The 15,157-nt window shown below is 50.6% G+C and overlaps 6 protein-coding genes across 6 annotated transcripts; 3 read left to right on the forward strand and 3 right to left on the reverse strand.

The window, feature by feature from the left end:
- Window positions 1–294: 294 nt before the first annotated feature.
- On the forward strand, window positions 295–4,110 carry NFIA_067770 (putative spindle-pole body protein (Pcp1); the record flags this gene model as incomplete). The annotated part of the gene is made up of 3 exons (XM_001263506.1): window positions 295–897; window positions 967–3,812; window positions 3,870–4,110. The coding sequence occupies 3 exons, from the start codon at window positions 295–297 to the stop codon at window positions 4,108–4,110; spliced, it is 3,690 nt and encodes a 1,229-aa protein (XP_001263507.1).
- A 797-nt stretch (window positions 4,111–4,907) lies between these two features.
- On the reverse strand, window positions 4,908–6,419 carry NFIA_067780 (AAA family ATPase VPS4; the record flags this gene model as incomplete). Its single annotated transcript, XM_001263507.1, has 4 exons — window positions 4,908–5,129; window positions 5,184–5,634; window positions 5,705–6,037; window positions 6,118–6,419. 4 exons carry the CDS (start codon window positions 6,417–6,419, stop codon window positions 4,908–4,910), a joined length of 1,308 nt encoding a protein of 435 aa, XP_001263508.1.
- Window positions 6,420–6,856: 437 nt separating this feature from the next.
- NFIA_067790 (tubulin-binding prefolding complex subunit YKE2) lies at window positions 6,857–7,371 on the forward strand (the record flags this gene model as incomplete). The annotated part of the gene is made up of 3 exons (XM_001263508.1): window positions 6,857–6,917; window positions 7,009–7,204; window positions 7,269–7,371. 3 exons carry the CDS (start codon window positions 6,857–6,859, stop codon window positions 7,369–7,371), a joined length of 360 nt encoding a protein of 119 aa, XP_001263509.1.
- Window positions 7,372–8,009: 638 nt separating this feature from the next.
- On the reverse strand, window positions 8,010–9,352 carry NFIA_067800 (small subunit rRNA maturation protein TSR4; the record flags this gene model as incomplete). The annotated part of the gene is made up of 2 exons (XM_001263509.1): window positions 8,010–9,167; window positions 9,224–9,352. The coding sequence occupies 2 exons, from the start codon at window positions 9,350–9,352 to the stop codon at window positions 8,010–8,012; spliced, it is 1,287 nt and encodes a 428-aa protein (XP_001263510.1).
- Window positions 9,353–10,079: 727 nt separating this feature from the next.
- NFIA_067810 (putative prenylcysteine lyase) lies at window positions 10,080–11,498 on the forward strand (the record flags this gene model as incomplete). The annotated part of the gene is made up of 1 exon (XM_001263510.1): window positions 10,080–11,498. One exon carries the CDS (start codon window positions 10,080–10,082, stop codon window positions 11,496–11,498), a length of 1,419 nt encoding a protein of 472 aa, XP_001263511.1.
- A 589-nt stretch (window positions 11,499–12,087) lies between these two features.
- On the reverse strand, window positions 12,088–13,706 carry NFIA_067820 (glycine hydroxymethyltransferase SHM2; the record flags this gene model as incomplete). The annotated part of the gene is made up of 4 exons (XM_001263511.1): window positions 12,088–13,051; window positions 13,104–13,468; window positions 13,560–13,610; window positions 13,671–13,706. 4 exons carry the CDS (start codon window positions 13,704–13,706, stop codon window positions 12,088–12,090), a joined length of 1,416 nt encoding a protein of 471 aa, XP_001263512.1.
- Window positions 13,707–15,157: the final 1,451 nt, after the last annotated feature.

Raw genomic sequence — 15,157 nt, forward strand, 5'->3', positions numbered from 1 at the left:
CCGTCATGACTTCATACCAAAAGACACGCGGCGAAATGCTCGGCCCGACTGTCGCGAAGTGCACGCTAAACCAAATCAAGCTAGATGTCAACATTGCCCAAGCTAAGCCCAGAAGCCGGATGCTCACCGCCCAAAACACATCTGTATGAGCAGGACATCTTTCCGTCCAATCGTTCTGCTGATTGCTGTGTATGAACGACGAGGACACGAGGATGATTGCTGATTGAAATCATTACGGTTGATTTGATTCTGGATCCGGAATCACGGTCTTTCATCGCGTCAAACGCGTCGAAAATGGCGTACCCTTACATCGACACGCCGCGAACTGAGGTTGACGGAAACGCGACTTACTTGACCAACGGCTATCGGAGCGTGGGACGACACAATCTATCTGCACTCGACTCGGTCGAAAACTCATTCCAGTCGCCTTCGAAAGATGGCGATATTCTCAAGTCGCTCGGAGACCGAAGGCGCAGTTCCGGCGCGTTCAAGCTCAGCACACCGCGTGCTGGTTCGGGTTCGAGGCCTATAAAAAGCGCCTTGAAATCTCGACAGCACCTTCCTACAGTTGCACCTGCTAAAGGTGAATTTACTCCACTGATGCAGAGCGCTACGAAGAACAATCTATTGAGAAATCTGACCACGACGCGCGGGGCCAGCGACGTCAAAACACCAGCATACCTAAGAGCGAGTTATCGGAGTAATGTCAATACTCCGGGGTTACCGCCGATGGAGATGACTGGAATCGATGAGGAGGAGGACATCACAGAAGAACCGACTCCTTTGCCACAGGTTGCGAGCAGTAGTGTTCAGAGCACCCCACTCCCTTCTTTGCGAAGAGACGGAAATGTCCTCAGTGATGGACAGAATAATATGACCCTGAAGGAGCAGGAAAAGGTGAGTCAACAATGTCGTATTGACAAGATTGACCGAAATGAGAACTTTGCTAAAGACCGTTTGCCTTAGTTAATCGATAAACTCGATAAAGATAATTTCGGACTGAAACTGAAGATCCATTATCTGCAGGAACAATTGCAGAAAGCAGGTCCGGAGTATAATCAAGCGGCTCTCAAGGAGAATACGGAACTCAAGGTCACGAAGCTGACCATGCAACGAGACATTGCGCGGTATAAGAAAAGCCTTCAACAGGCAGAACGCGACCTAGAAGCCTACCGTCTACAATTTCAGGAAGTGAAGGAAAAATTGCGAAGGAGACAGATTGATGAGACTGTGCAGCAAGAGTTGGACTTGATGCGAGAAGAGATGGAAAGGAAAGATAACCGCGTAAGAGAGCTTCAAGAGGAGCTTAGAGAGGCCAAGGAACGCCAATCACAAAATCTTGAAAAGCTTCGCGACGAAATTGAGGATTTAGAGGCGACCCTTCGGGAGAAGGATCGTACCATTGAAGCGCGTGAGGAGGAAATCGAAGAATTGAAGGACAGAGACAACAAGGACCGAGATTCAGTATCTGAGCTTGAAGCAGAGCTTCGACGCGCTAAGGAGCACCTGCAGGACTTGCAAGCAAGTTTAGATCAGGCCAAGGCGGACGCCAATGAAGCTCGAAATGCTGCGAACAAAGCTGTTCAGGAAAAGGAAAAGGCCGACCAAGACCTTCGGGAACTTCATGAAGAGATGGCAAATAAGTCTTTCAGCACTAAAGGCCTCACTCGTCAACTAGAGGAACGGACGGCCAAATTGGAAGACGAGCTTGGTCATCTGCTGCGCGAGAATGATTCATTGAAGGAGCAGCTCGACCTGAAGACACAAAACGAACGCCGCCTGGAGGAACAGTATCGGAATTTCCAACGGGATATAAATGAGGAGGAAAGAAAGTTGAGAGATGACGCTACAACGGCAAAGCGCGAGCGAGACTCCACTCGACAAGAACGCGACAAACTGCTCTCCGAGTTGCAGGATGCACTTGATGAACTCCAAAGACGAACAGAAGAGAAAGATCTCTTACAAACCCGTCATCAAGCCCTGACTGATGAGTCTGGTAGTCTACAGCGCGAGCTTAGTCAGGAACGGTCTCAAGTTAGGGAACTTCAGCGAGCTTTGGACGAGGAAAAGCAGCGCTCATTGGAAAACGGACACATCATACGTGCACAGTACAAAGAAGAGGTCCAACGGTTGCAAGAAGAAATCGAGTCTCTTCAGCACGAGATTGAAGACAAAGAAGGCCAGTTTGCGCTTGAGCAGGACAGGTGGGAAAGCGCAAAGCGGACGTTACAACTGCAGAAAGACCGGGCCGAGGACCAAGCGGCTGGCTACAAGCGCACTATCGAGAAGCTCGAGCAAGTTGAGCACTCTCTTTCAGGCAAGGAAGTGAAACTGCAGGAGGTCATCGATAGTGAGAAGGCCCGACATTTCAATGCAGAAGCGGTTCTTAGTCGCCAAGTGAAGGAATTAAATGACGACATCGCATCGAAACGGGAAGTTATCGATGAGCTGAGAAACGAGCTTCTATCTGTCAAGGAAGAATTGAGAGTCACCAAACGGGAGGAACTCGCCTTGAGAGAGAGAGTTCAGGCTCTAGACGACGAGGTAGTTGTTCTTCAAGCGAGCTTAGAAGAAGAGCAAGAATACACGAAAGCTCGGCTGCAGAAAGGGTCTTCTGAAGACGGCCAGTTGCAAAAGTTGGTGGCAGAGAAGCAGAAGCTTCGTGATCAGCTGGCAAATGCTCACGTCGAACTACATGACCTGCGCACTTCAGTAGCCGAGCTAGAGGCAGAACGCGATGAACTCCAGAATCAACTCGATAACGTCAAAGACCAGGTTGACGATACGGCCCGATTTGACCGAGAGAAGATTGATCTTCGCAAATCCACCCTGCGCCTTGAAGGTGAGGTAAAGAGATTGAAGGACGATAAGGCTTCACTTCTGGAAGCGAAAGAATCTCTTGAAAAGCAACTGAGCTCTGAAATTGAGCGTGCCACGCAGGAAGAGAACCGATTGTCGGCCGAAATTGATCAGCTTCAGGATAAGCTGCATGTGGCCTCCGGTGGGCGAGACAGAGAACTGACGCTGGCTAAAGGTAAAGTACAGCGTCTGGAGAAGCGCATCCATGAGCTTGAGTTGCTTCTTGAACAGCAGCCCCTCGGAGATAACGAGCAGTCTACTTCTAATGCAGACCTTTCAATGCTCCGTCATAATTTGGACGAGGCGCGCAAGAGAGAACGAGTGCTGCTACAACGGGAAGCCGATCAGAAATCGTCCGTTCGCAAATGCAAGCAGCGAATCTCTGAGCTGGAAAGGGAGCTCCACGATGCGTTGATGAATAAATACGAAACAAGTTCGCCTCATGGGTCGCCCTCCGACAAATTACATGAAGAAACACGAAGTCTACGGAAGCAACTGTCTGAGGCTCATCGGGCCTTGAAGGAGTTGCGAGCTAAGAACCGTGACCTCGAGCGAGCAGCAATGCGAGAGGAGGATCAGCGAGATCTCCACGAACTCCTCAAATCTTCCACTCTTGAAGCCGAGTCACTGGCATTGCAAGTGTCTGAGAGGGATGCTCGCCTCAGCGACTTGAAGTCGCAGCTTCGCAGAGTCCGTGAGGAGCGCGCCTTCTGTATCAGAAAAGCTGAGACGGCGACCAAAGAGCTGGAAGGTCTTCGAGATCGCTATGACAAGATCGTGAAGAGCATTGAGTCCAACACCGACAATAAGAACAGACACGACAAAGAGATCTTAGGTCTCGGCAGGGAGATTATCTGGCTTCGAGCTCGTTTGAGGCGAGAGGAGAAGTTCCGGCGTGACCTAGCTTGGAGCAAGGGCTTGATGGAGCTTGGAGAACGCGTCCGCGTTGCTTGGTATGTGCACCTGTCTTGTATTTTCCCCCTCTCGTACAGCCACTGACTATCAACTAGTAACGAGGCCGACCTCAGAATGATCAACGAGATGGGCGTCAAGCCTCGGGACCGGACCCATTTCCGCACTCCGCGGCAAAAACTGAAGACTGCCGTCTCCATGGTTCTGGCCACAGTTCGCATGCAAAGAAAGTCTCGTGAATGGTCGAAGACGAAGAAGTTAGGCGAAGGCCTCAAGCGGGCCAAAAATGAAGTGTTGAAGAAGAGGAGGGAGAGCTCCAGCAAAGCCGCAATGACTTGATTTTGATATTCTCCATTCCTTGCTTATATCGTTCTCTGTTTCCTCCATATAGCCCTCATTCTTGTCTGATTCTGTTGCAGAGATTCCCCTGTGTGCTTTGCATACCCCATTCGCATATGGTCTTGTTTAGCTTCTTTCCTAGGGTGTTGATGGATGTACTAGTTTCGATCTTTATTACTGCGAACGCTCTAGGCTTTTGATTCATCGCCGGTTAAGAGCCGGGGATAATGCGGAGTTGGGCATAGATTATGACTTGGGCATTGTTGCTTTCATGATCAGGATATTCCAATGAGAGATGTCATTTTTTTTCACCCGTTAGTAGTCATCAGGAACCAATTCAGCCCAGATGATGGACAACTAGAAAGAACTTGAAATTTCGAATCTGCCTATTGATCCTTGACAGCTCGTTTGCAGCATAAAATTTGTGACAAAGCTCTTCTTGAGAATATGAACAAGTCCAACCCATATCCAAGCCATTTAAGTGTGACAAAAGACACAAGAGATGAGAAGAAAGAACGCCTCGCCTCGCCGAACGGATAACGCTTCTGAACACCGAGCTCTTGATGACAACATGAAGAAGAAAAGGTAAGGGCATATCGAAGACATAACGCATAGTGGTGGCTGTATGTGGGATAACAGGACCGAAGCCGGCTCTTTGACGGTTTCCCCAATGCGTCGGGGGAAAATCTGAAAGTCGCATATGTATACCAGGTACCGATAGGAAGGCAGTATGCAGCAGGGTTCTATCAGTTGTATCGTTGCAGGAACAGACGTGAAGATCAAAGGAAGGATGGGGATCAAGCTCCCTCACTGCCGAATTCTTTGGTCCATTCCGCGTTCCTTTGGAGGTCTTCCTGGCTGACTGTTGGTCTTGAATTGCGAACAGCTTTGATGAAGTCCTTCAACATAAGAGGTGGCTCGAGGAGTTGATCGGCTTCAATGTTCACCCATGACATCTCGACCGCACCGCTATCGCCAGGCGAACAAGGAGTCAATTTTTCTGCGCCATCGACCATAACCTGCTGCTCGTCAGTGAGATCCACGTCATAAGGAAAGAAACGCGAGGCTCTTACCTTCTTGTAATGTGTCGCTGTCTGGATTTTACGAATGGGCTGCATTAGTGCATCTTGGACGGCGATGCTGATATCGCTGCCAGAATAGCCCTCGCTCATCTCGGCCAAGGTCCGGTAGTCGGCCTGCGTCATTTGGCACGGTGTTTGACCCACGGCGAGCATGAACATCTTCATCCGGGCGTTGATATCGGGAAGACTGATATGTACTCTCCGCTGGAATCTCCGTCGAATCGCTGCATCTAGTTGCCAAGGGATATTTGTTGCGCCTAAGATCAGCACTCCTCGCGAGTCCTTGCCGACACCGTCCATTTGTACAAGAAGTTCGGTTTTGATACGGCGAGATGCCTCTGATTCTCCTTCACCACGAGGTCCACAAAGGGCATCTACCTCGTCAATGAAGATGATCGCTGGTTTGTTTTCGCGCGCCATGTTGAAAAGCTGCTTGACAAGCCTGCGGCGTATGTGTTAGTGAAAAGCCGCGTCGAGCAGTGCGATGCTCGTCGCTCCGGAGAGATCCATACCTTTCACTCTCACCCATCCACTTAGAAACCAAGTCACTGCTACTGACACTGAAGAACGTGCTGTTTGCTTCCGTCGCAACGGCTTTGGCCAGGTATGACTTTCCGGTACCCGGAGGTCCATAGAGCAGAATACCCTTCCAAGGCTGCCGTTTCCCAGTAAACAGATGCGGAAACTTGATAGGTAAGATAACAGCCTCCTTTAAAGCCTCCTTGGCACTTTCAAGACCTGCAACATCCTCCCATTTCACGTTCGGTTTGTCCGACAAGATAGCGCCAGCGAGGGCCGACCGTAGCTTCTTCGCATCGGCATCTTCACTATCGTCGTCTTCCTTCCTAATGAAACGCGTGTATCAGTATGAGACCCAAGCAATTCGGCCAGTGTCAGTGCAAAGACAGGAATTCCGAGGCCATACCCGCCCTTCCCACTTCCTTGCGCCACCTTGCCGTTGGCGCCAATAGCGCTCGGTTTCTTTTTGTCTTCACTCTGAGCCAGATGGTTTTTGAGTTTCTCCGCTCGATCCATATACTCGGCCGTCTTTGCGCGAATCATCTCCTTGGACCTGGGGTTTTTCTCCCACTTCAAGGCCAGCATGAACAGCTCCAGTGCGGAGTAATAGCCCTGATACGCCTTCTCGTACTCGCCGCCATTGTCGAGCTCGATGGCCTTTTTCACGGCATCGATCGCCCGACCTAAGAAATCTGTATTATTGGTCATGATCACACGCAGTTCAAACTGCTTGATTCTCCAACACTGGCGTCGACGTCGGGGAGCCGATCGGAGAGTGAAAGGCGGGGGAGCAACGAAGGGACAGACAGTTGCCTGGTTGATTTGATTGCAAGGTGAACGGGGTAACCGGCGAAACAACTAAAACGATTGAGCGAGGCTGAGTACCAGTAGTTTTTTAACGCATAAGCGAATCGTGTTAATGCGACAGAAGGGACAGTAAGTGCTTTTCTTGTTCACAGCAGTATGACGACGAGAGAAAGCGGACGGACACTCGCCTGGAGGAAGTGAGTTGGTTCGGTCGTTGTTTACCGTTCTGTCATTACGGTAATTACCAACATTTTGTGTCCCCGCCAACGCCCCTCACGCTCAAGAGACAGCATTGCCAAAGCCATAATCAACTTTTGAAGAAGGATACTCAAGGCACTATGGCAGACCCGCAGAAGCAGTTTCAGGCTCTCTCTGATGAGTATCAGAAGCTACAAACCGGTATGTGATCCCGGTTCTCAGCACCCAAAACAATTCAATCAACTCAATGGCATCATCGCAAGCTCTAACGCGCTACCAATATCATCTCCAGATCTCGAAGGTTTCATCGATGCTCGCCAGAAGCTCGAGTCGCAGCAGCAGGAGAACAAGGGCGTGCAGGGGGAATTCGACAAATTAGATGAGGACTCGAAAATCTACAAGATCGTTGGGCCCGTCTTATTGAAGCAAGACAAGAACGAGGCCGTCATGGCTGTAAACGGACGACTCGAGTTTATTGAGAAGGAAATGTGCGTTTTCCCTTATCATATACTTCCAGCACGGATCGAAGATCATGGCTGACAGCGTCGATAGCAAGAGAATCGAGGGACAGATCAAGGAGGCTCAAGAAAAGGCCGAGAAGAAACGGGCGGAGGTGAGAAACAACCCTCGGAAAGCTATCATAGTCGTGTTCTGACGGGCTATTGTCATGGCAGATTGTTCAGTTCCAAACCCAGCTTCAGCAGCAAGCTGCCGCTTCTGCTTGAGAAGTTTTAGATCCTGGTTCAATCCGGCTCCCTGGGAGATCTGGTCCTAATCTCAAGGATGCCAGACCACACTAGTCTTGGGAATGCCTTGTCGCACAGCTCCACCTCGTCTGTGGGATACAACCCATGCTTTGCGCTCCTTTGGCCATCATAAGAGGATAGTCCAGATTAAGCGAATCTGGTCAACTACCGGGTCGGGCCAGAGGAGGGTTGTTTTGCCGATATCTCTACGTATTCGTCACTAACTGATATGTGTGAAGCCTGACTCGAGGGTTCTGACGGCGGAATTTCTATATACCCCCTTTGTGTTGAGCTGCAGTCTAAAGTCGCATCGAACGTTAGCCGATGCTGGACGACTATGCATTAAATTTGTCTATAGAGTCAAGATAAGGACCTGCAGAGTAATATCTCGTAACAGTCAGAACGACCCGCACGTATATAGCGCAACGCATCGCTCCTGGACACTGAGTCGTCTGTAACAGCAGATCATTAAGACGCCATTGGGATATATTCGCTTTTCAAGGGCTCTCCAAAACTACCCGTGGCTATGAAATCATCGCTTGTGAATCTATTTCGTCAACTCCTCCCATTGTACGCCAGCCCATTCCTCACGCCATCCGACTACTCCGACCTGTTTAGGCCCACAGTCTTTACTGCAGACACCAAGAATGATGGTGCCCCATTCCATGCCAGCATCATCCTTGGGCCCTAAGCCGACTCCCTCACGGCCCTCTTCTAAGACGGTAATAGTGTGCGGTACGAGTTGTAGCTCAAAGACACGTTCACTACCGCAGTACTCGCAGCGTGGAAACCGGTTGGCGCCACTTGCGACAGTCGTCACCCGGGAACCAGAGCTGCCATGCTTGGTGTCGTGGAGCCGCTTGCCCACCGCGTCCGTGTATGAATATAGGAGCGGAGATCCACGGAACTCATAGCGTAGAACTTGCTCTGGGTTGTGTGCTAAGCGTGTTGAGAATCGGATAAAGGCCTTGTCCAACTCAGACTCAAAGGCATCCTTGAGATCTGAAGAAGACCCTTTGCCTGTTTCCTCCTCTTCGGCGTTATCTATCGTGACATTCGCAGGAATTGTTGGCGTAGGTGGTCGAGAAAGTGTCTCATATTCGGCGTCCAGGTAAAACTGCGGATACGGAGCGGGGAAGGCGGACTTCTCAGGCCAAGGGGCAGGGGGTCCAGCGGCTTCGGGTGGCATGGTTTCTGGGGGCGGGGAGGAGACTCTGACCTTGTCGGCGAAGGTCTCGGAAAGAGTGCTAGTTGATGGTGTTGTAGTTGAGGTCTCCTTAGCTGGCGTCGGTGCTGCAGTAGGAGCCGCAAATGGGTTGCTGGCAAGCGCTGAAGATGTGTTCGATGAGAAGGGATTCGGGTTCGCGGAGACACTGCCAGTGAGAGAGGTAGTCCCGAATAGACTCGCTCCCAGATCCTGCTTTGGAGCCTCGACCTTCTGTTGTTTGTCCTCCTTCGGCTTCTCTTCTGTTTTCCGTGGCGCGTGCTCCACCTTGAGCTTCCTCACTGCGCGCAACGCTCTGATGCTGCCTGGCTTCTTATTGCATGCCTTTCTGGGACATCCAAAGATATACAGCCGTCTCTCATCATCCGGAAAATGATCGGGAAGGTCACCGTGTAATTCAAGGAGGAGAAGCATCGGACTATTGCAAACTTTGCAATTGGCGAAATCACCTGGGGGCGGGGTAGAATCGTCAAGCCATGTCTAGCCATGAAGATCAGTATGGATACATCCTTTGATAGACGAGTCGCTCCACATACCGGCCAGCCTCCAAGGTGACTGATAGTATCATCTATGACTTCTTCGGAAGGATATCCTAGAAGCACTCCGGTCTCAGTGAAATCCCCCTCATCATCGAAACCCGACGAATCGCTGTCGTACGGATCCATTGTCGCGAGTTCTAATTAAGCAACAAATTAAACAATCAGTCTGAGTTATATTTCCAGAAATTGCATATAAACAACAAGTGAAGTGTAGCGCTGTCAACCCCTCCAAAAGTTCTTTACCTCCGAAAAAAAGATAAAAAGATCGAGCGCGATAAGCGATACGAGCCTGGTATTAAACTAGTCCGAATGTGGACTAGAGCGATATGGCCTCTGTGCTGTCTTGAGGCCTCCCATCATCCCCAACGACAGCACTTCCTGTGGAACGTCTGACATATTCATCTGTTTAAACAAGGAGACTCAATTTTGTATATATCATACTATTGTCTATTGATGGAATCCTGTGGTTCCGAATGAGACAGTGAATCGAGGTTGTCTCGGCCGGAACTCCATCAGTGACGTACTAGTAGTTTGGTTGATCCTAGTGCCCCCGAGCATCAACTATACCATTGGCAGACATCTAATGCACTTATGGATTCCTCATCGCAGTCGATCCAACATGCATTCATACGCTTGTGTACTATTTCATTTGCAATAACCCTTTTTGCCTCGCTCATCAGTGCGGAACAACAACCGCTAGGCACACCTCACAACAGCCCAAAACGGGTTGCAATAATCGGTGAGCAACTCGAAACCCAAATATTACCAATAGAAGACTAACATCGATTCAGGCACCGGGGCTGCAGGGTCATCCACTGCGTACTCTTTGCGCAAGTTTGCAGATTCTCTTCAAATGCCAGTTGACATCACGGTCTATGAACGGAATTCATATATCGGCGGCCGTTCGACAACCGTCAACGCGCTGGATGATCCGAAGTACCCAGTAGAGCTGGGCGCCTCCATCTTCGTATCGGTCAACTATAACCTAGTGAACGCCTCCAAGGAATTCGGACTTACTGTCCGAAGCGCAGACCACGCTCGCCCCAGAGAGTCTGACGATACGATTGGCGTCTGGGACGGCGAGCAATTCGTGCTGGTGCTACAGGACACCTATAGCTGGTGGAATATTGCTAAACTGTTATGGCGCTATGGATTGTCACCCATTCGCACTCAGAACTTAATGAGAAGCACAGTCAATAAGTTTCTCCGACTTTATGACTCGCCTTATTTCCCATTCAGATCCCTTACTTCGGCTGCGGCCGCAGTTGACTTGCTAAATACAACGTCAGTCCCAGGAGAAGTTCTTCTTCAGAGCGGCGGCATATCCGCGGAGTTTTCGCGAGACGTGATTCAAGCGAGCACGCGAGTCAACTACGGGCAGAATCTACCTCTGATCCACGGTCTCGAGACGATGGTTTGCATGGCTACGGACGGAGCGGTTTCTATCGAGGGCGGCAATTGGCAGATTTTCGATGGCATGCTGAGGTCCTCAGAGGCCGATGTCAAAGTCAATCACAGTGTGACGTCCATTCAACGGAATGCCGATGGCACACTGACCGTCGGGTTCAAGACTACCGAAGTCGAAGAAAGCTCCGTGTTCGACGAGGTGGTTATCGCCGGTCCATTACAATATTCAGGCATCGCTATCGAGCCACCCCTTGAGCACGTCCCCGATGAAATCCCCTACGTCAAGCTCCATGTGACCCTCTTCTCCTCACCACATCTGCTTTCTCCACGATTCTTCAATCTCCCGTCCGACAGTCGCGCTCCCGAGACCGTTCTCACGACTCTTCCCCGCGGGGTGGACCTGGGATCCAGCAAGGCAGGCGTCGGCCCAGCCGGCTTCTGGAGCATCAGTACCCTCCGCACTGTGCAAGCTCCGCGTAGCGACGGTACCCACGAGAAACAGTACGTATACAAAGTGTTCTCGCCTGAGCGTCTCACCGCGTCGTTCGTGGGCGCTATCCTCGGCCTCGAGCACAAAGAATACTCCGCCAATTCGTCAATCGGCGACCTTCCAAAGGATGATGTGAGCTGGCACTATGAGAAGATCTGGAACCCGTACCCGTTCCTCTACCCGCGGGTTACCTTCGAGGACACAATGATTGCGCCGAATCTCTGGTACACCGGCGGCATTGAGAGCTTCATCTCGACCATGGAAACCAGTGCCCTGATGGGTAAGAATGTTGCTTCGTTGATCTCGCAGTCATGGGAGGATCAAAAGGGCAGCGATGGTCAGGAAACGACGCGCCAGGAGAAGACTGAGCTCTGAGAAATCCAAATCTGTATCACTTTAGTTTGTGTGTCACTGCAGCTATAGAAAGTATATAAATGTGTGCCCACGATCGTAGAAATGAGGTCCATGTTGCAAAACAACGTCCTTCCACTAAGAATATTACTGAAACATGATCATGTAGATTCTAAGTCACTCACCCCGTGCTGGAAAACGGACGCTGAAGATGAGAAGCTGGGAGAAGCTCGGCAGCACTTGAGGTGGATAAGATGAGGACAGTTGGAACTACAGTTACATGGTTGTGAAAGGGAATATCTTGAAATCATTAATCTTTTTAGTCCATTCATAGACTACCTTAGTCAAGATGATTGATGGTAGCTAAGCCCAATTTGTGGCCAGACAGTGAACCTTTCGTCCTGTTGAAGAAATGTTGAATATTTGTTCATGCTCATGTATACCGTATCCCATGACCCGCGTAAGGTTGAAAAAGCAGACCTGTAAAAACCCCTGTAACGTACTCCCGGCGACCCAATTTTATACGTAATGATGTTGAACTCGTCAAAAGCCTGAAGAAAACCAGAAAAGCATATTTTGGTATCATGTGAGATTATTTGTTCTGCTCTGATGTTTAAACAGGCAGGGGGTAGGTGCTGGCCCACTCGGCGACCTCCTTGCGGAGAGCGAGGATCTCGGGAACAGAGTCGGAGGCAACCTTGGCCTTGAAGTCCTTGAGCTTGTTGGCCTCCTTGGGCAGGTCAGCCTGGATGCTCTTGCAAAGGTTGATGACCTGGTCGATGTAGCGAGCGACGCGCTTGAAGTCCTCCTCGCTCATACCACGGCTGGTCATAGCGGGAGTACCAATGCGGATACCGCAGGGGGTCAGGGCAGACTTGTCGCCAGGAATGGAGTTCTTGTTGCAGGCAATGTTGATCTGCTCGAGGACAGCCTCGACACGAGCACCGTCAAGACCCTTGGGGCGGAGGTCCAGCAGGACCATGTGGCTGTCAGTACCGTCAGAGACGAGCTTGTGGCCGAGAGCCTTGAACTCAACCTCAAGAGCCTTGGCGTTCTTGATAACCTGCTCCTGGTACTGACGGAACTCAGGGGTGGCGGCCTGCTTGAGGGCAACAGCCAACGCAGTGATGGTGTGGTTGTGGGGACCACCCTGGTGACCAGGGAAGACGGAGAAGTTGATGGGACCCTCAAGATCATACATGATGTCCTTGCCGGTCTTGGGGTCAGTGCTACGCACGCCCTTGCGGAAGAAGATCATGGCACCACGGGGACCACGGAGAGACTTGTGGGTGGTGGTGGTAACGACATCGGCGTACTCGAAGGGAGAAGGAATGACACCGGCGGCAATTAGACCGGAGATGTGGGCCATGTCGACGATCAGGTAGGCGCCAACCTTGTCGGCAATCTTGCGCATACGGGCGTAGTCAATGAGACGGCAGTAGGCAGAAGTACCAGCAACCAAGCACTTGGGACGGTAGAGCTCAGCGTTGGCCTCGAGGGTATCGTAGTCAATGATGCCGGTCTCAGTGTTGACACGGTAGGGGAAGGTCTCAAAGTAGGTAGAAACAGCGGAAATCCTGGGCAAGTTAACACACTGTTCGACGACAGAAGGTAATGATGGAGACCTACTTTCTGGAAGGAGTCTGGTAACCGTGACTCAGGTGACCTCCGTGGGGAAGATCCAGACCCATGAGACGCTCATGGGGGCGCATGAGAGCCTGGTAGACCTGCAGGTTGGCAGGGCTACCACTGAGGCACTGAACATTGACACCCCACTTCTCGGGGTCGAGGTTGAAAGCCTTCAGGGCACGAGCCTGGCAGGTGAGCTCAATGGCATCAATGTGCTGGTTACCACCGTAGTAACGAGCACCGGGGTAACCCTCGGAGTACTTGTTGCTCATGGGAGAGCCGAGAGCATCGAAAACGGCACGGGAAGTGACGTTCTCAGAGGCAATCAGGAGGATGGACTCGCGCTGACGCTGGATCTCTTTTTCCTGTTGGGGGAAGCCTGGATTAGTCGAAACAGCCCAGTATTATCCATCCTCAACCTCAATTTGAAGGAGGGACAAATGCAGTAGAACATACCATGATCTGAGCAATCTCAGGGTCGGAGTCGACCAGAGACCTCTCCATTTGCTACAACGAATGAGTCAGTATTGTGAGCTCGTAAGACAAATCTTAAGTGGGATGATTCACCTCGCGGTGAGCCTGCGACAAAGCGTAGGTGGCCATTATGAGTGATGGTATTGTCCAAATGAAAGAAACTGATGGACAAGAGGGTAAAGTGAGATGATAGGGATGATGAGAAAAGGGGAGAGAGGAGGAAAAAAGGTTGGGCGAACGAAGGCGAAGAAAAGAGCACAGGAAAATCTGGTGATGGTGGGGGAGGAGTCGGTGGGCGGGATGGGTGCCTCAGGAAGCCAATGAGTGGAGTTCTGGTGCTGCTGTCAACGTTCGGGGCCCGAAACCGGGGTCCTCACCGGCGCTTTCTTAGCAAACCGGAGAAAATTTATTCTTTAGATTGGGAGTCATCAAACTTGCTCTAATTTTTACTAATTGTGATTAGATTAGTATTTCTCTACTCTCGCATTCCAGAGTCAACGAGAAACGGCACCCAAGGCTTAGATAATTTCAATATGTCAATGAACTGGACGCTTGCCACTTGTCGAAACTGTCCTTGCAGATTCAACGCAGGGTCCCTATCTAAAAAAAAGTTGGCCTCTACGGATTTGGAAAAATAATCTTGAATCAAATAAATTAATATCAATTGCCTCATACTACGTAGTAGCCCGACCATTACTTCCAAGAACTTAGAGAGTCCCGCCACTCAGACAAAGTTTTGAAATTCCAACCGTGGTTCCCTGGCGATCTGATCCGTAAGATTCTGTGTCGAGCACATTGAGGACACTCAAGACTCTCCGAAGTTTGCGAGGTAATGAGTGGTCCTGATCCAAGAGACACCATCAATTGACGGCCGCCCAATATATGCAGCAGGATCCATTCAGTGCTCCAAGTAGACAGAGTCATTGCGAGCATTGCCTGTCGGCATCTAGGTCGCGACACTTCAACCAACCATCAGCATTTGCCGACGACTCAAGGACTCCAGGCACGGTCTGTCCTTAGGAGTATCAGCTACCTAGTCAGCAGTGTCACCAACGAGAGTCTGGGTGATATGATAGCTATCCATGCTGTGCCAAGCCAGTGACGATCAGACAGGTATCTGCGGCTAGCACCCGCTGTTTTGCCTGCAGGGTGCGAAACGGGGACCGTGGTGGCCGAGTTTGTATTGGGCCCCACGAGGAGGCCAAATCCGTAGTTCTAAACCGATCAATTGTCAAGGACCAATGCAAGATCTTTTGTCTTGTTGGTATACTAATATTTTTCCTCGTGAAGTGAGGCGATACCCTCAGAGCCAACCATTGAGAGGGAGCGAAAGGGCCAAAAAAACATGTCTGTAGCAGCAGCTCTGAGCCAAGGTTGACCCAACAGCTGATGGCACGGCACTATGGAGAGCTTGTATATTGTCTCAGTGGACTTCTTTTCTGGCCAAAGTCAAGACTTCATGTACTATCTGTCGAGGTGGCATAATGAGACCAGCAGCCAATTGTACTTCGAAGTCTGCCCGCGGCAGCTCAAGCCCAATGGGAATTGCTCCTTGCAAGGCGACAAGTTTATTGCAAGTC

The sequence above is a fragment of the Aspergillus fischeri genome, genomic scaffold (genome assembly GCF_000149645.3).
Source record: "Aspergillus fischeri NRRL 181 1099437636252 genomic scaffold, whole genome shotgun sequence".
NCBI lineage: Eukaryota > Fungi > Ascomycota > Eurotiomycetes > Eurotiales > Aspergillaceae > Aspergillus > Aspergillus fischeri.